The 21,636-nt window shown below is 29.5% G+C and overlaps 1 protein-coding gene across 1 annotated transcript in view; it reads left to right on the forward strand.

Moving 5' to 3' along the window:
• Positions 1–21,636, forward strand: part of myo7aa (myosin VIIAa) — an 82,183-nt gene that overhangs the window by 43,245 nt on the left and 17,302 nt on the right. Inside the window, exons 33-34 of the mRNA XM_056374918.1 lie at positions 367–486; positions 1,432–1,605. Of these exons, the coding sequence (XP_056230893.1) occupies positions 367–486; positions 1,432–1,605 (294 nt within the window). The remainder of the gene's footprint in view (positions 1–366; positions 487–1,431; positions 1,606–21,636) is intronic.

The raw sequence follows: 21,636 nt of genomic DNA on the forward strand, positions 1-21,636 counted from the left end.
CTTTAGTCTAAAAGGACATACTCACCATGTAAGATAATAAAACACACGCTGACACAAAATTGACTGAGATCACAAATGTTCACGTTTCCACAGTTGGTTTGTTCGTCTGAAGTGACTCATCATTTACAGACACAACAGTCTCATTTCCATAAGTCTTTTTTCTTTTTCTTTTTTTTGTGAGAAAGTTACATGTTGACATTTGTGTTCAACGTGATCTGACTGTTTGTATCAAGTATCTGTCACCTGTTAACTTTTTTGTCAGATGTCATCCTCTTAATGCTTCTTTTTTTGGTTTGTTTTGTTGTGGAACTTAAACCTACTTTATTTTGGATCTGTGTTATTGCTTTGTGTTTGTTTCACCCACAGTACCTGAGGAACTTCATCAGCAGCGGCCCGCCGGGTTACGCTCCGTACTGTGAAGAGAGGCTGAGACGAACATTTGTTAACGGGACGAGAACACAACCTCCGTCCTGGCTGGAGCTTCAGGTACACACACACACACACACACACACACACACACACACACACACACACACACACACATCTGACTGATTTAGGAAAACTAGAATGGCAGTAGGTCAATATTATAAGGTATAAAACTAGCAGTTGAAAAACATTCAGCACTTTCAGCCTTCTCCCTGAACGTATTAGTATTACAAATCGTCGTTCTTGGAGATCAACCCCCATCTAAGTTTATTCTTGACACAAAATCACAAAGTCTTGCACAGCAGTTTAATGGTTAATAATGGGATCAAACATGTGCTTAAAAAAATCTCCTCTAAGAAAGAAAGATTCATGTGAGATTCATGAAAACAACGTCCGCCTCTGCAGTGCATTCATTTGATTTTCAGTACAGGGAAAGTCGTGCAGCAAACAAAATGCTGAATTTCCTTCAGAAAGAGTGAGTGATCAGTGGGTCTGAAAGGAAAAGTACTTCGCATGTCTGCTTAAAAATAAGTAAAATCAATAAATGAATACCGAAATAAATGAGAAAAACAGTAAAACTTATTTTATACAAATGTGTTTCACAAAAGATGAAAAGAAAAAGCAGATTCAAGAAACGAAACATCTTAAACAGGATTTTTCTTTTTAAAGTTTATAAGAAATAAATGTGGATACAGTTTGAGAGGTCAGATAAAGTAAAAGTAAAGTCTGAGAAGATGATTTTCTTATTAAAAGCAATGAGTTATACGCAGATGTCAGTCTACAGATCTACAGATAGACTGTTATGAACTAACTGCAGCATCACAGTAGTTTTTATTCCTGGTCTGAGTTAAAGTGACAGTGAGCAGAATGCTGTGATCTGATCAGAGGTCAGTGGGAGAGGTCGTCTAGACTGAGGTTGTGAAGTGATTTTAAAAATGAGAAGCACCTTGACCTTGTTTTTCAGTTGAATATTAAGTCAAACAAAGTTCTGAAATTTACATCCAGGCCACCAAGTCTAAGAAGCCCATCATGCTGCCGGTGACGTTCATGGACGGCACGACCAAAACGCTGCTGACAGACTCTGCAACCACAGCCAAGGAGCTGTGCAACGCCCTGTCTGACAAAGTCAACCTGCGAGACCGCTTTGGGTTCTCACTCTACATCGCCCTGTTTGACAAGGTGGGCACACATATACACACACACACACACATTCACACACACACCAACACACACACACAAGCGCCATCATTGCCACTACCCAGCCCCCAAGCTTAAAGTGCCCCTCCAGTCAAAAGTGTGTTTTACTCATTATTACTTGACTTGGCTGTTTGATCTTCACTGTGAGTGATGTATGTGCACAAATAGTTTCACATTCATCTCCTGAAAGGGAAAAGTTTACTGTCAGTTTAACATGTGTGCACAGTCAATGCACTTTACACGAGTGTGAAACCTCCAACAAACATATACAGAGAATGGCTTTTCATTGTGCGTCCGGCAGTTAAATTGTACTCATTTAAGTACATTTAAGTAATTTAACTTTGGGGAAAAACCAAATTATTATTTAAAACTAAGCATTTTTATGTGTTTTAAAACATGTCTGAAGGGGATCTTTAACCTGATCATAGTTCTACCTTCCTGCACTTTCAAACTCTTCCTTGACAATAATATTAGTATTATAATAATAATAATAACTAGAAAATTCCAGGGAAATTTTGGGTGCCACGGGGGCTACTGCCGGGATGAGTACATGATTTATTTCCAGTGTTCAAAAGTCACTCTGATCATATTCTGGTTTTGAGAAATGTCTTGATATAAAAGACTCTGATATAAAACAATGTCACATCCCTCCATCATGTATTATGTGGGAAATATCTCATATTCTGTCTTGTTTTTTTAATAAAACAAGAGGCAACATGTCTTCAAACTGGCATTTAAAGGGTTAAAATCCTGAAAACTAATAATCATTTGGTAGGTTTGAGCAGAACTGAAGTGGTTTAAGAGATTTATGCAAAAAAAGCAGAAAAAAATATTGATATATGATGATTTTATAGCATTTTCTTTGTGTGTCCTTTTTTGGACGCGAGGAACCCCAGAGGGTACAAAATGTGTTACCAGTGTATAATAGACCTGTAACAGTAACTGACATTAGATTTTAAAAAATATGTAAAAAAAGAAACTTTCTTGCAGAAATCCATACCTTCAGCTGTAACACAGCCAAAATGATCAGCAAATCAAAAAAGAAAAGTAAAGAAAATATCCAAAAAAGGACAGAGGGACCCCTGGCTTTTATGCTGTGATATTTTTGCGCCATCCTAAACTATGATGTTTTTTGACATATTTATGCCTAATGGACAATAAGCTTTTATGATATATCATGGATTAGTATGCTAAGATATTGTTAATATGTTGATATACCATTAAGTTGTAATGCAGCAGCATCGTGGTACAATGGTTAGGATTGTTGCTTCACAATGAGAAGGTCATGGGTTCAAACCCTAGTTTGGGGCTTTACTCTCTTATGATGCTTTTTGATATTTTCACACCACAGTATACGATGAATTGTTTTTCCATTTTTATGCCTTACTATACTATAATATTTTATGCCTCACAATACTATGATTTTTTATGATATGTCACGCAGTAGTATACTGATATTTTATATAGCTTTCTATACAAGGCGTTCATAATGCAGCAGCATGGTGGTAGAATGGTTAGGACTATTCCCTCACACTGAGGAGGGCAAGGGTTCAAACCCTGGTTTCAGGCTTTTATATACTGTGACATTTTTGCGCCATCCTATACTATGTTTTTTGATATTTATATGTCTTACTATACAATTATGTTTTCATGACATTTTATGCCTAATGGACAATCTTTTGTGATATATCATGGATTAGTATGCTAAAATATCCTTAATATCCTGCTATACCATGAGCTTGTGATGCAGAAGTATTGTTGTACAATGGTCAGGACTGCTGCCTCACACTGGCAAGGTCATGGGTTCAATCCCTGGTTTAGGGCTTTACTCTCCTTTTTGATATATTTTTTGCCTTACTATACTATGATGTTTTTTGCCATTTTTATACCTTATGATACTGTGATGTTTTTTGGCGTTTAATGCCTTACTATACTGTGACGTTTTTATGACCTTTCATGCCTTTATATACTATTATGTTTTTGTGACATTTTATGCCATACTATACAATGACATTTTTTGACATATTCAAGTCACGCTATATGATTACGTTTTTTGACATTTTTTTGCATTACTATACTTTGATTTTCTCATGACATTTTATGCCTAATGGACAATCTTTTGTGATATCTCATGGATTAGTATACTAAAATATCCTTAATACCTTGCTATACTATGAGCTTGTGATGTAGAAGTATTGTGGTACAATGGTCAGGACTACTGCCTCACACTGACAAAGTCATGCTTTCAATCCCTGTTTTGGGGCTTTACTGTCCTATGATGCTTTTTGGCATTTTTATGCCTTTCTATACTATGACGTTTTTTGAAATTTTATGGCATACTATACTATGACGTTTTTTGACATTTTCACGCAATAGTACACAATTAAGTTTTTTGGCATTTTTATGTCTTACTATACTGTGACGTTTTATGCCATACTATACTATGATGTTTTTTCCCATTTTTATGACTTAATATACTATGATGTTTTTTTTTAATTTTATGCCATACTATACTATGACGTTTTTTTGACATTTTTATGCTCTACTATAATATGACTTTTTTTGGCATTTTTTTGCCTGACTATACTGTGACGTTTTGTGCCTGACTATACTATGACGTTTTTTGCCATTTTTATGCCTTATTATACTATGACGTTTTTTGAAATTTTATGCCATACTATACTATGACGTTTTTTGCCATTTTTATGCTCTACTATAACATGACGTTTTTTGCCATTTTTATGCTCTACTATAACATGACTTTTTTGGGCATTTTTTTGCCTTACTATACTGTGACGTTTTGTGCCTGACTATACTATGACGTTTTTTGCCATTTTTATGCCTTATTATACTATGACGTTTTTTGAAATTTTATGCCATACAATACTATGACGTTTTTTGACATTTTTATGCTCTACTATAATATGACTTTTTTTGGCATTTGTTTGCCTTACTATACTGTGACGTTTTGTGCCATACTATACTATGACATTTTTTGACATTTTTATGCCTTATTATACTATGATGTTTTTTTGAAATTTTATGCAATACAATACTATGACGTTTTTTGCCATTTTTATGCTCTACTATAACATGACTTTTTTTTCCATTTTCTTGCCTTACTATACTGTAACGTTTTGTGCCTGACTATACTATGACGTTTTTTGCCATTTTTATGCCTTATTATACTATGACGTTTTTTCCATTTTATGCCATACTATACTATGACGTTTTTTGCCACTTTTATGCTCTACTATAATATGACTTTTCTTGGCATTTGTTTGCCTTACTACACTGTGACGTTTTGTGCCTGACTATACTATGACGTTTTTTGCCATTTTTATGCCTTATTATACTATGACGTTTTTTCCATTTTATGCCATACAATACTATGACGTTTTTTGCCACTTTTATGCTCTACTATAATATGACTTTTCTTGGCATTTTTTTGCCTTACTATACTGTAACGTTTTGTGCCTGACTATACTTTGACGTTTTTTGCCATTTTTATGCCTTATTATACTATGACGTTTTTTGAAATTTTATGCCATGCAATACTATGACGTTTTTTGACATTTTTATGCTCTACTATAATATGACTTTTTTTGGCATTTGTTTGCCTTACTATACTGTGACGTTTTGTGCCATACTATACTATGACGTTTTTTTTGTCATTTTTATGCCTTAGTATACTATGACATTTTTTGTCATTTTTATGCCTTAGTATACTATCACATTTTTTGTCATTTTTATGCCTTAGTATACTATGATGTTTTTTTTTAAATTTTATGCCATACAATACTATGACGTTTTTTGACATTTTTATGCTCTACTATAATATGACGTTTTTTGGCATTTTTTTGCCTTAGTATACTGTGATGTTTTGTGCCTGACTATACTATGACGTTTTTTGCCATTTTTATGCCTTAATATACTATGACGTTTTTTGAAATTAATGCTATACTATACTATGACGTTTTTTACCATTTTTTTGCTCTACTATGACATGACTTTTTTTGCCATTTTTTTGCCTTAGTATACTGTGACGTTTTGTGCCTGGCTATATTATGACGTTTTTTGCCATTTTTATGCCTTATTATACTATGATGTTTTTTGAAATTTTATGCCATACTATACTATGACGTTTTTTGCCATTTTTATGCCTTATTATACTATGACGTTTTTTGAAATTTTATGCCATACTATACTATGACGTTTTTCGCCATTTTTATGCCTTATTATACTATGACGTTTTTTGAAATTTTATGACATACTATACTATGACGTTTTTTGCCATTTTTATGCTCTACTATAATATGTATTTTTTTGCCATTTTTATGCCTTACTATAATGTAACGTTTTGAGCCTGACTATACTATGAGGTTTTTTTGTCATTTTTATGCCTTATTATACTATGACATTTTTTTAAATTTTATGCCATACTATACTATGACGCTTTTTGCCATTTTTATGCCTTATTATACTATGATGTTTTTTTTAAATTTTATGCCATACTATACTATGACGTTTTTTGCCATTTTTATGCCTTATTATACTATGACATTTTTTTAAATTTTATGCCATACTATACTATGACGTTTTTTGCCATTTTTATGCCTTATTATACTATGACGTTTTTTGAAATTTTATGCCATACTATACTATGACGTTTTTTGCCATTTTTATGCTCTACTATAATATGTATTTTTTTGCCATTTTTATGCCTTACTATACTGTAACGTTTTGTGCCTGACTATACTATGAGGTTTTTTTGTAATTTTTATGCCTTATTATACTATGACATTTTTTTAAATTTTATGCCATACTATACTATGACGCTTTTTGCCATTTTTATGCCTTATTATACGATGATGTTTTTTTGAAATTTTATGCCATACTATACTATGACGTTTTTTGCCATTTTTATGCTCTACTATAATATGTATTTTTTTTCCATTTTTATGCCTTACTATACTGTAACGTTTTGTACCTGACTATACTATGAGGTTTTTTTGTCATTTTTATGCCTTAGTATACTATGATATTTTATGCCATACTATACTATGATGTTTTTTGACATTTTCATGCCTTATTATACTATGATGTTTTTTTTTTAATTTTATGCCATACAATACTATGACGTTTTTTGACATTTTTATGCTCTACTATAATATGACTTTTTTTGGCTTTTTTTTGCCTTACTATACTGTGACGTTTTGTGCATGACTATACTATGACGTTTTTTTGTCATTTTTATGCCTTATTATACTATGACATTTTTTTAAATTTTATGCCATACTATACTATGACGTTTTTTGCCATTTTTATGCCTTATTATACTATGACGTTTTTTGAAATTTTATGCCCGTTTTTTGCCATTTTTATGCCTTATTATACTATGACATTTTTTTAAAATTTTATGCCATACTATACTATGACGTTTTTTTTGCCATTTTTATGCCTTATTATACTATGACGTTTTTTGAAATTTTATGCCATACTATACTATGACGTTTTTTGCCATTTTTATGCTCTACTATAATATGTATTTTTTTTCCATTTTTATGCCTTACTATACTGTAACGTTTTGTGCCTGACTATACTATGAGTTTTTTTTGTCATTTTTATGCCTTATTATACTATGACGTTTTTTGAAATTTTATGCCATACTATACTATGACGTTTTTTGCCATTTTTATGCCCTAATATAATACGACTTTTTTTGGCATTTTTTTGCCTTACTATACTGTGACGTTTTGTGCCTGACTATACTCTGACGTTTTTTGCCATTTTTATGCCTTATTATACTATGACGTTTTTTGAAATTTTATGCCATACTATACTATGACTTTTTTTGCCATTTTTATGCTCTACTATAATATGTATTTTTTTGCCATTTTTATGCCTTACTATACTGTAACGTTTTGTGGCTGACTATACTATGAGGTTTTTTTGTCATTTTTTATGACTTATTATACTATGACATTTTTTGAAATTTTATGCCATACTATACTATGACGTTTTTTGCCATTTTTATGCCTTATTATACTATGACGTTTTTTGAAATTTTATGCCATACTATACTATGACGTTTTTTGCCATTTTTATGCTCTACTATAATATGTATTTTTTTTCCATTTTTATGCCTTACTATACTGTAACGTTTTGTGCCTGACTATACTATGAGGTTTTTTTGTCATTTTTATGCCTTATTATACTATGACGTTTTTTGAAATTTTATGCCATACTATACTATCACGTTTTTTGCCATTTTTATGCCTTATTATACTATGACGTTTTTTGAAATTTTATGCCCGTTTTTTGCCATTTTTATGCCTATTATACTATGACATTTTTTTAAATTTTATGCCATACTATACTATCACGTTTTTTGCCATTTTTATGCCTTATTATACTATGACGTTTTTTGAAATTTTATGCCATACTATACTATGACGTTTTTTGCCATTTTTATGCTCTACTATAATATGTATTTTTTTTCCATTTTTATGCCTTACTATACTGTAACGTTTTGTGCCTGACTATACTATGAGTTTTTTTTGTCATTTTTATGCCTTATTATACTATGACGTTTTTTGAAATTTTATGCCATACTATACTATGACTTTTTTTGCCATTTTTATGCCCTAATATAATACGACTTTTTTTGGCATTTTTTTGCCTTACTATACTGTGACGTTTTGTGCCTGACTATACTCTGACGTTTTTTGCCATTTTTATGCCTTATTATACTATGACGTTTTTTGAAATTTTATGCCATACTATTACTATGACGTTTTTTGCCATTTTTATGCTCTACTATAATATGTATTTTTTTGCCATTTTTATGCCTTACTATACTGTAACGTTTTGTGGCTGACTATACTATGAGGTTTTTTTGTCATTTTTATGACTTATTATACTATGACATTTTTTGAAATTTTATGCCATACTATACTATGACGTTTTTTGCAATTTTTATGCCTTATTATACTATGACGTTTTTTGAAATTTTATGCCATACTATACTATGACGTTTTTTGCCATTTTTATGCTCTACTATAATATGTATTTTTTTGCCATTTTTATGCCTTACTATACTGTAACGTTTTGTGCCTGACTATACTATGAGGTTTTTTTGTCATTTTTATGCCTTATTATACTATGACGTTTTTTGAAATTTTATGCCATACTATACTATCACGTTTTTTGCCATTTTTATGCTCTACTATAATATGTATTTTTTTGCCATTTTTATGCCTTACTATACTGTAACATTTTGTGCCTGACTATACTATGAGGTTTTTTTGTCATTTTTATGCCTTATTATACTATGACATTTTTCTAAATTTTATGCCATACTATACTATGACGTTTTTTGCCATTTTTATGCCTTATTATACTATGACGTTTTTTGAAATTTTATGCCATACTATACTATGACGTTTTTTGCCATTTTTATGCTCTACTATACTGTAACATTTTGTGCCTGACTATACTATGAGGTTTTTTTGTCATTTTTATGCCTTATTATACTATGACATTTTTTGAAATTTTATGCCATACTATACTATGAGGTTTTTTTGTCATTTTTATGCCTTATTATACTATGACATTTTTTGAAATTTTATGCCATACTATACTATGACGTTTTTTGCCATTTTTATGCCTTATTATACTATGACGTTTTTTGAAATTTTATGCCATACTATACTATGACGTTTTTTGCCATTTTTATGCTCTACTATAATATGTATTTTTTTGCCATTTTTATGCCTTATTATACTATGACGTTTTTTGAAATTTTATGCCATACTATACTATGACGTTTTTTGCCATTTTTATGCTCTACTATACTGTAACATTTTGTGCCTGACTATACTATGAGGTTTTTTTGTCATTTTTATGCCTTATTATACTATGACATTTTTTGAAATTTTATGCCATACTATACTATGAGGTTTTTTTGTCATTTTTATGCCTTATTATACTATGACATTTTTTTAAATTTTATGCCATACTATACTATGACGTTTTTTGCCATTTTTATGCCTTATTATACTATGACGTTTTTTGAAATTTTATGCCATACTATACTATGACGTTTTTTGCCATTTTTATGCCTTACTATACTGTAACATTTTGTGCCTGACTATACTATGAGGTTTTTTTGTCATTTTTATGCCTTATTATACTATGACATTTTTTGAAATTTTATGCCATACTATACTATGAGGTTTTTTTGTCATTTTTATGCCTATTATACTATGACATTTTTTGAAATTTTATGCCATACTATACTATGACGTTTTTTGCCATTTTTATGCCTTATTATACTATGACGTTTTTTGAAATTTTATGCCATACTATACTATGACGTTTTTTGCCATTTTTATGCCCTACTATAATATGTATTTTTTTGCCATTTTTATGCCTTACTGTACTGTAACGTTTTGTGCCATACTATACTATGACGTTTTTTGCCATTTTTATGCCTTATAATCCTATGACGTTTTTTGAAATTTTATGGCATACTATAGTATGACGTTTTTTACCATTTTTATGCTCTACTATAATATGTATTTTTTTGCCATTTTTATGCCTTACTATACTGTAACGTTTTGTGCCTGACTATACTATGAGGTTTTTTTGTCATTTTTATGCCTTATTATACTATGACATTTTTTGAAATTTTATGCCATACTATACTATGGCGTTTTTTGCCATTTTCATGCCTTATTATACTATGACGTTTTTTGAAATTTTATGCCATACTATACTATGACGTTTTTTGCCATTTTTATGCTCTACTATAATATGTATTTTTTTGCCATTTTTATGCCTTACTATACTGTAACGTTTTGTGCCTGACTATACTATGAGTTTTTTTTGTCATTTTTATGCCTTATTATACTATGATTTTCTTTTTGAAATTTTATGCCATACAATACTATGATGTTTTTTGCCATTTTTATGCCTTATTATACTATGATGTTTTTTTAAAAATTTTATGCCATACAATACTATGACGTTTTTTGCCATTTTTATGCTCTACTATAATATGTATTTTTTTGCCATTTTTATGCCTTACTATACTGTAACGTTTTGTGCCTGACTATACTATGAGGTTTTTTTGTCATTTTTATGCCTTATTATACTATGACGTTTTTTGAAATTTTATGCCATACTATACTATGACGTTTTTTGCCATTTTTATGCTCTACTATAATATGTGTTTTTTTGCCATTTTTATGCCTTACTATACTGTAACATTTTGTGCCTGACTATACTATGAGGTTTTTTTGTCATTTTTATGCCTTATTATATTATGACATTTTTTTAAATTTTATGCCATATTATACTATGACGTTTTTTGCCATTTTTATGCCTTATTATACTATGACGTTTTTTGAAATTTTATGCCATACTATACTATGACGTTTTTTGCCATTTTTATGCTCTACTATAATATGTATTTTTTTGCCATTTTTATGCCTTACTATACTGTAACGTTTTGTGCCTGACTATACTATGAGGTTTTTTTGTCATTTTTATGCCTTATTATACTATGACGTTTTTTGAAATTTTATGCCATACTATACTATGACGTTTTTTGCCATTTTTATGCTCTACTATAATATGTATTTTTTTGCCATTTTTATGCCTTACTATACTGTAACATTTTGTGCCTGACTATACTATGAGGTTTTTTTGTCATTTTTATGCCTTATTATACTATGACATTTTTTGAAATTTTATGCCATACTATACTATGAGGTTTTTTTGTCATTTTTATGCCTTATTATACTATGACATTTTTTGAAATTTTATGCCATACTATACTATGACGTTTTTTGCCATTTTTATGCCTTATTATACTATGACGTTTTTTGAAATTTTATGCCATACTATACTATGACGTTTTTTGCCATTTTTATGCCCTACTATAATATGTATTTTTTTGCCATTTTTATGCCTTACTGTACTGTAACGTTTTGTGCCATACTATACTATGACGTTTTTTGCCATTTTTATGCCTTATAATCCTATGACGTTTTTTGAAATTTTATGGCATACTATACTATGGCGTTTCTTGCCATTTTCATGCCTTATTATACTATGACGTTTTTTGAAATTTTATGCCATACTATACTATGACGTTTTTTGCCATTTTTATGCTCTACTATAATATGTATTTTTTTGCCATTTTTATGCCTTACTATACTGTAACGTTTTGTGCCTGACTATACTATGAGTTTTTTTTGTCATTTTTATGCCTTATTATACTATGATTTTCTTTTTGAAATTTTATGCCATACAATACTATGATGTTTTTTGCCATTTTTATGCCTTATTATACTATGATGTTTTTTTTTAAATTTTATGCCATACAATACTATGACGTTTTTTGCCATTTTTATGCCTTATTATACTATGACGTTTTTTGAAATTTTATGCCATACTATACTATGACGTTTTTTGCTATTTTTATGCTCTACTATAATATGTATTTTTTTGCCATTTTTATGCCTTACTATACTGTAACGTTTTGTGCCTGACTATACTATGAGATTTTTTTGTCATTTTTATGCCTTATTATACTATGACGTTTTTTGAAATTTTATGCCATACTATACTATGAGGTTTTTTGCCATTTTTATGCTCTACTATAATATGTATTTTTTTGCCATTTTTATGCCTTACTATACTGTAACGTTTTGTGGCTGACTATACTATGAGGTTTTTTTGTCATTTTTATGCCTTATTATACTATGACGTTTTTTGAAATTTTATGCCATACTATACTATGAGGTTTTTTGCCATTTTTATGCTCTACTATAATATGTATTTTTTTGCCATTTTTATGCCTTACTATACTGTAACGTTTTGTGCTGACTATACTATGAGGTTTTTTTGTCATTTTTATGCCTTATTATACTATGACATTTTTTGAAATTTTTATGCATACTATACTATGAGGTTTTTTTGTCATTTTTATGCCTTACTATACTATGACTTTTTTTGCCATTTTTATGCTCTACTATAACATGACGTTTTTTGAAATTTTATGCCATACTATACTATGACGTTTTTTGCCATTTTTATGCCTTATTATACTATGACGTTTTTTGAAATTTTATGCCTTACTATACTATGACGTTTTTTGCCATTTTTATGCCTTATTATACTATGACGTTTTTTGAAATTTTATGCCATACTATACTATGACGTTTTTTGCCATTTTTATGCCCTAATATAATATGTATTTTTTTGCCATTTTTATGCCTTATTATACTATGACGTTTTTTGAAATTTTATGCCATACTATACTATGACGTTTTTTGCCATTTTTATGCTCTACTATAACATGACTTTTTTGGGCATTTTTTTGCCTTACTATACTGTGACGTTTTGTGCCTGACTATACTATGACGTTTTTTGCCATTTTTATGCCTTATTATACTATGATGTTTTTTTGAAATTTTATTCCATACAATACTATGACGTTTTTTGACATTTTCATGCCTTATTATACTATGACATTTTTTGAAATTTTATGCCATACTATACTATGACGTTTTTTGCCATTTTTATGCCTTATTATACTATGACGTTTTTTGAAATTTTATGCCATACTATACTATGACGTTTTTTGCCATTTTTATGCCCTAATATAATACGACTTTTTTTGGCATTTTTTTACCTTACTATACTGTGACGTTTTGTGCCTGACTATACTCTGACGTTTTTTGCCATTTTTATGCCTTATTATACTATGACGTTTTTTGAAATTTTATGCCATACTATACTATGACGTTTTTTGCCATTTTTATGCTCTACTATAACATGACGTTTTTTGCCATTTTTATGCTCTACTATAACATGACTTTTTTGGGCATTTTTTTGCCTTACTATACTGTGACGTTTTGTGCCTGACTAAACTATGACGTTTTTTGCCATTTTTATGCCCTAATATAATATGTATTTTTTTGCCATTTTTATGCCTTATTATACTATGACGTTTTTTGAAATTTTATGCCATACTATACTATGACGTTTTTTGCCATATTTATGCTCTACTATAACATGACGTTTTTTGCCATTTTTATGCTCTACTATAACATGACTTTTTTGGCATTTTTTTGCCTTACTATACTGTGACGTTTTGTGCCTGACTATACTATGACGTTTTTTGCCATTTTTATGCCTTATTATACTATGTTTTTTTGAAATTTTATTCCATACAATACTATGACGTTTTTTGACATTTTCATGCCTTATTATACTATGACATTTTTTGAAATTTTATGCCATACTATACTATGACGTTTTTTGCCATTTTTATGCCCTAATATAATATGTATTTTTTTGCCATTTTTATGCCTTACTATACTGTAACGTTTTGTGCCATACTATACTATGACTTTTTTTGCCATTTTTATGCCTTATTATACTATGACGTTTTTTGAAATTTTATGGCATACTATAGTATGACGTTTTTTTACCATTTTTATGCTCTACTATAATATGTTTTTTTGAAATTTTATGCCATTTTTATGCCTTACTATACTGTAACGTTTTGTGCCTGACTATACTATGACATTTTTTTGTCATTTTTATGCCTTATTATACTATGACATTTTTTGAATTTTTATGCCATACTATACTATGACGTTTTTTGCCATTTTTATGCCTTATTATACTATGACGTTTTTTGAAATTTTATGCCATACTATACTATGACGTTATTTGACATTTTTATGCTCTACTATAATATGTATTTTTTTGCCATTTTTATGCCTTACTATACTGTAACGTTTTGTGCCTGACTATACTATGAGGTTTTTTTGTCATTTTTATGCCTTATTATACTATGACGTTTTTTGAAATTTTATGCCATACTATACTATGACGTTTTTTTGCCATTTTTATGCTCTACTATAATATGTATTTTTTTGCCATTTTTATGCCTTACTATACTCTAACGTTTTGTGCCTGACTATACTATGAGGTTTTTTTGTCATTTTTATGCCTTATTATACTATGACGTTTTTTGAAATTTTATGCCATACAATACTATGACGTTTTTTGCCATATTTATGCTTTACTATAACATGACTTTTTTTTCCATTTTCATGCCTTACTATACTGTAACGTTTTGTGCCTGACTATACTATGACGTTTTTTTGTCATTTTCATGCCTTAGTATACTATGACATTTTTTGACATTTTATGCCATACTATACTATGACGTTTTTTGAAATTTTATGCCATACTATACTATGACGTTTTTTTGCCATTTTTATGCTCTACTATAATATGTATTTTTTTGCCATTTTTATGCCTTACTATACTCTAACGTTTTGTGCCTGACTATACTATGACGTTTTTTGCCATTTTTATGCCTTATTATACTATGATGTTTTTTTGAAATTTTATGCCATACAATACTATGACTTTTTTTGCCATATTTATGCTTTACTATAACATGACTTTTTTTTCCATTTTCATGCCTTACTATACTGTAACGTTTTGTGCCTGACTATACTATGACGTTTTTTTGTCATTTTTATGCCTTAGTATACTATGACATTGTTTGACATTTTATGCCATACTATACTATGACGTTTTTTGAAATTTTATGCCATACTATACTATGACGTTTTTTGCCATTTTTTTGCCTTATTATACTATGATGTTTTTTTTTGAAATTTTATGCCATACAATACTATGACGTTTTTTGACATTTTTATGCTCTACTATAGTATTACTTTTTTTGGCATTTGTTTGTCTTACTATACTGTGATGTTTTGTGCCTGACTATACTATGACGTTTTTTGCCATTTTTATGCCTTATTATACTATGACGTTTTTTGAAATTTTATGCCATACAATACTATTACGTTTTTTTCCATTTTTATGCTCTACTATGACATGACGTTTTATGCCATTTTTATGTCTTATTATACTATGATGTTTTTTTTAAATTTTATGCCATATAATACTATGATGTTTTTTGACATTTTTATGCCTTATTATACTATGACGTTTTTTGAAATTTTATGCCATACTATACTATGACGTTTTTTGCCATTTTTATGCCTTATTATACTATGATGTTTTTTTTAAATTTTATGCCATACTATATTATGACGTTTTTTGCCATTTTTATGCTCTACTATAATATGTATTTTTTTGCCATTTTTATGCCTTACTATACTGTAACGTTTTGTGCTTTACTATACTATGAGGTTTTTTTGTCATTTTTATGCCTTATTATACTATGACATTTTTGAAATTTTATGCCATACTATACTATGACGTTTTTTGCCATTTTTATGCCTTATTATACTATGATGTTTTTTTGAAATTTTATGCCATACTATACTATGACGTTTTTTGCCATACTTATGCTTTACTATAACATGACTTTTTTTGGCATTTTTTTGCCTTTGTATACTGTGACGTTTTGTGCCTGTCTGTACTATGACGTTTTTTGCCATTTTTATGCCTTATTATACTATGACGTTTTTTAAAATGTTATGCCATACTATACTATGACGTTTTTTGCTATTTTTATGCTCTACTATAATATGTATTTTTTTGCCATTTTTATGCCTTACTATACTGTAACGTTTTGTGCCTGACTATACTATGAGGTTTTTTTGTCATTTTTATGCCTTATTATACTATGACATTTTTTGAAATTTTATGCCATACTATACTATGACGTTTTTTGCCATTTTAATGCCTTATTATACTATGACGTTTTTTTGTCATTTTTATGCCTTAGTATACTTTGACATTTTTTGAAATTTTATGCCATAATATACTATGACGTTTTTTGACATTTTTATGCTCTACTATAGTATGACTTTTTTTTGGCATTTGTTTGTCTTACTATACTGTGATGTTTTGTGCCTGACTATACTATAACGTTTTTTGCCATTTTTATGCTCTACTATGACATGACTTTTTTTGCCATTTTTATGCCTTAGTATACTGTGACGTTTTGTGCCTGGCTATACTATGACGTTTTTTGCCATTTTTATGCCTTATTATACTATGACGTTTTTTGAAATGTTATGCCATACTATACTATGACGTTTTTTGCCATTTTTATGCTCTACTATAATACGACTTTTTTTGGCATTTTTTTGCCTTACTATACTGTGACTTTTGTGCCTGACTATACTATGACGTTTTTTGCCATTTTTATGCCTTATTATACTATGACGTTTTTTGAAATTTTATGCCATACTATACTATGACGTTTTTTGCCATTTTTATGCCTTATTATACTATGATGTTTTTTGAAATTTTATGCCATACTATACTATGACGTTTTTTGCCATTTTTATGTTCTACTATAATATGTATTTTTTTGCCATTTTTATGCCTTACTATACTGTAACGTTTTGTGCCTGACTATACTATGACGTTTTTTTGTCATTTTTATGCCTTAGTATACTATGACATTTTTTGACATTTTATGCCATACTATACTATGACGTTTTTTGAAATTTTATGCCATACTATACTATGACGTTTTTTGCCATTTTTTTGCCTTATTATACTATGATGTTTTTTTGAAATTTTATGCCATACAATACTATGACGTTTTTTGACATTTTTATGCTCTACTATAGTATGACTTTTTTTGGCATTTGTTTGTCTTACTATACTGTGATGTTTTGTGCCTGACTATACTATGACGTTTTTTGCCATTTTTATGCCTTATTATACTATGACGTTTTTTGAAATTTTATGCCATACAATACTATGACGTTTTTTTCCATTTTTATGCTCTACTATGACATGACGTTTTTTGCCATTTTTATGTCTTTTTATACTATGAGGTTTTTTTGAAATTTTATGCCATACTATACTATGACGTTTTTTGCCATTTTTATGCCTTATTATACTATGACGTTTTTTGAAATTTTATGCCATACTATACTATGACGTTTTTTGCCATTTTTATGCCCTACTATAATATGTATTTTTTTGCCATTTTTATGCCTTACTATACTGTAACGTTTTGTGCCATACTATACTATGACGTTTTTTGTCATTTTTATGCCTTATTATACTATGACATTTTTTGAAATTTTATGCCATACTATACTATGACGTTTTTTGCCATTTTTATGCCTTATTATACTATGACGTTTTTTGAAATTTTATGCCATACTATACTATGACGTTTTTTGCCATTTTTATGCTCTACTATAATATGTATTTTTTTGCCATTTTTATGCTTACTATACTGTAACGTTTTGTGCCTGACTATACTATGAGGTTTTTTTGTCATTTTTATGCCTTATTATGCTATGACGTTTTTTGAAATTTTATGCCATACTATACTATGACGTTTTTTGCCATTTTTATTCTCTATTATAATATGTATTTTTTTGCCATTTTTATGCCTTACTATACTGTAACGTTTTGTGCCATACTATACTATGACGTTTTTTGTCATTTTTATGCCTTATTATACTATGACATTTTTTGAAATTTTATGCCATACTATACTATGACGTTTTTTGCCATTTTTATGCCTTATTATACTATGACGTTTTTTGAAATTTTATGCCATACTATACTATGACGTTTTTTGCCATTTTTATGCTCTACTATAATATGTATTTTTTTGCCATTTTTATGCCTTACTATACTGTAACGTTTTGTGCCTGACTATACTATGAGGTTTTTTTGTCATTTTTATGCCTTATTATGCTATGACGTTTTTTGAAATTTTATGCCATACTATACTATGACGTTTTTTGCCATTTTTATTCTCTATTATAATATGTATTTTTTTGCCATTTTTATGCCTTACTATACTGTAACGTTTTGTGCCTGACTATACTATGAGTTTTTTTTGTCATTTTTATGCCTTATTATACTATGACATTTTTTGAAATTTTATGCCATACTATACTATGACGTTTTTTGCCATTTTTATGCCTTATTATACTATGATGTTTTTTTTTAAATTTTATGCCATACAATACTATGACGTTTTTTGCCATTTTTATGCTCTACTATAGTATGACTTTTTTTGGCATTTGTTTGTCTTACTATACTGTGATGTTTTGTGCCTGACTATACTATGACGTTTTTTGGCATTTTTATGCCTTAGTATACTATGACATTTTTTGAAATTTTATGCCATACTATACCATGATGTTTTTTGACATTTTTATGTCTTACTATACCATGATGTTTTTTGACTTTTTTATGCCTTACTATACAATGATGTTTTCATGACACTCTATGCCTAATGGACAATAACCTTTTACGATATATCATAGATCAGTATGCTAACATATCTTAATATGTTGCTATACCATTAAATTGTGATGCAGCACCATCGTGGTACAATGGTTAGGATTGTTGCTTCACAATGAGAAGGTCATGGGTTCAAACCCTAATTGGGGCTTTACTGTCTCATGATGCTTTTTGATATTTTCACACCACAGTATACGATGAATTGTTTTTCCATTTATATGCCTTACTATACTTTGACGTTTTATGCCCTAAAATACTATGACGTTTTATATTTCACGGAGTAGTATACTGATATTTTATATAACTTGCTATACAATGAGTTAGGGATCCAGCAGCATGGTGGTACGATGGTTAGGACTATAGCCTCACACTGAGAAGGGCAAGGGTTCAAACCCTGTTTTTAGGCTTTTATATGCTGTGACATTTTTGCGCCATCCTAAACTATGATGTTTTTTGACATTTTTATGCCTTACTACACAATGATGTTTTCATGACATTCTATGCCTAATGGACAATAACCTTTTATGATATATCATGGATTAGTATGCTAAGATATTCTTAATATGTTGCTATACCATTAAATTGTGATGCAGCAGCATCGTGGTACAATGGTTAGGATTCTTGCTTCACAATGAGAAGGTCATGGGTTCAAACCCTAGTTTGGGGCTTTACTTTCTTATGATGCTTTTTGATATTTTCACACCACAGTATACGATGAATTGTTTTTCCATTTTTATGCCTTACTATACTATAATATTTTATGCCTCACAATACTATGATTTTTTATGATATGTCACAGAGTAGTATATTTTATATATACCTTTCTATACAAGGCGTTCATAATGCAGCAGCATGGCGGTAGAATGGTAAGGGCTATTCCCTCACACTGCGAAGGGCAAGGGTTCAAACCCTGGTTTCAGGCTTTTATATACTGTGACATTTTTGCGCCATCCTATACTATGATGTTTTTTTATATTTATATGTCTTACTATACAATTATGTTTTCATGACATTTTATGCCTAATGGACAATCTTTTGTGATATATCATGGATTAGTATGCTAAAATATCCTTAATATAGTGCTATACCATGTGCTTGTGATGCAAAAGTATTGTTGTACAATGGTCAGGACTGCTGCCTCACACTGGCAAGGTCATGGGTTCAATCCCTGGTTTGGGGCTTTACTGTCCTATGATGCTTTTTGGCATTTTTATGCCTTACTATACTATGACGTTTTTTGGAATTTTATGCCTTATTATACTATGATGTTTTTTTGAAATTTTATGCCATACAATACTATGACGTTTTTTGACATTTTTATGCTCTACTATAATACGACTTTTTTTGGCATTTTTTTGCCTTACTATACTGTGACGTTTTGTGCCTGACTATACTATGACGTTTTTTGCCATTTTTATGCCTTATTATACTATGATGTTTTGTGAAATTTTATGCCATACTATACTATGACGTTTTTTGCCATTTTTATGCTCTACTATAATATGTATTTTTTTGCCATTTTTATGCCTTACTATACTCTAACGTTTTGTGCCTGACTATACTATGAGGTTTTTTTGTCATTTTTATGCCTTATTATACTATGACATTTTTTTAAATTTTATGCCATACTATACTATGACGCTTTTTGCCATTTTTATGTCTTATTATACTATGATGTTTTTTTGAAATTTTATGCCGTACTATACTATGACGTTTTTTGCCATTTTTATGCCTTATTATACTATGATGTTTTTTTGAAATTTTATGCCATACTATACTATGATGTTTTTTGAAATTTTATGCCATACTATACTATGACGTTTTTTGCCATTTTTATGCCTTATTACACAATGATGTTTTTTTTGAAATTTTATGCCATACAATACTATGACGTTTTTTGCCATTTTTATGCTCTACTATGACATGACTTTTTTTGCCATTATTTTGCATTAGTATATTGTGACGTTTTGTGCCTGGCTATACTATGACGTTTTTTGCCATTTTTATGCCTTATTATACTATGATGTTTTTTGAAATTTTATGCCATACTATACTATGACGTTTTTTGCCATTTCTATGCCTTATTATACTATGATGTTTTTTTGAAATTTTATGCCATACAATACTATGACGTTTTTTGACATTTTTATGCTCTACTATAATACGACTTTTTTTGGCATTTTTTTGCCTTACTATACTATGACGTTTTGTGCCTGACTATACTATGATGTTTTTTGCCATTTTTTTGCCTTACTATACTGTGACGTTTTGTGCCTGACTATACTATGACGTTTTTTGCCATTTTTATGCCTTATTATACTATGACCTTTTTTGAAATTTTATGCCATACTATACTATGACGTTTTTTGCCATTTTTATGCCTTATTATACTATGATGTTTTTTTGAAATTTTATGCCATACTATACTGTGACGTTTTTTGCCATTTTTATGCTCTACTATAATATGTATTTTTTTGGCATTTTTATGCCTTACTATACTATGACGTTTTGTGCCTTACTATACTATGAGGTTTTTTTGTCATTTTTATGCCTTATTATACTATGACATTTTTGAAATTTTATGCCATACTATACTATGACGTTTTTTGCCATTTTTATGCCTTGTTATACTATGATGTTTTTTTGAAATTTCATGCCATACAATACTATGACGTTTTTTGCCATATTTATGCTTTACTATAACATGACTTTTTTTGC

This window comes from Seriola aureovittata, chromosome 4 (assembly GCF_021018895.1).
Source record: "Seriola aureovittata isolate HTS-2021-v1 ecotype China chromosome 4, ASM2101889v1, whole genome shotgun sequence".
NCBI classification, from domain to species: Eukaryota; Metazoa; Chordata; class Actinopteri; order Carangiformes; family Carangidae; genus Seriola; species Seriola aureovittata.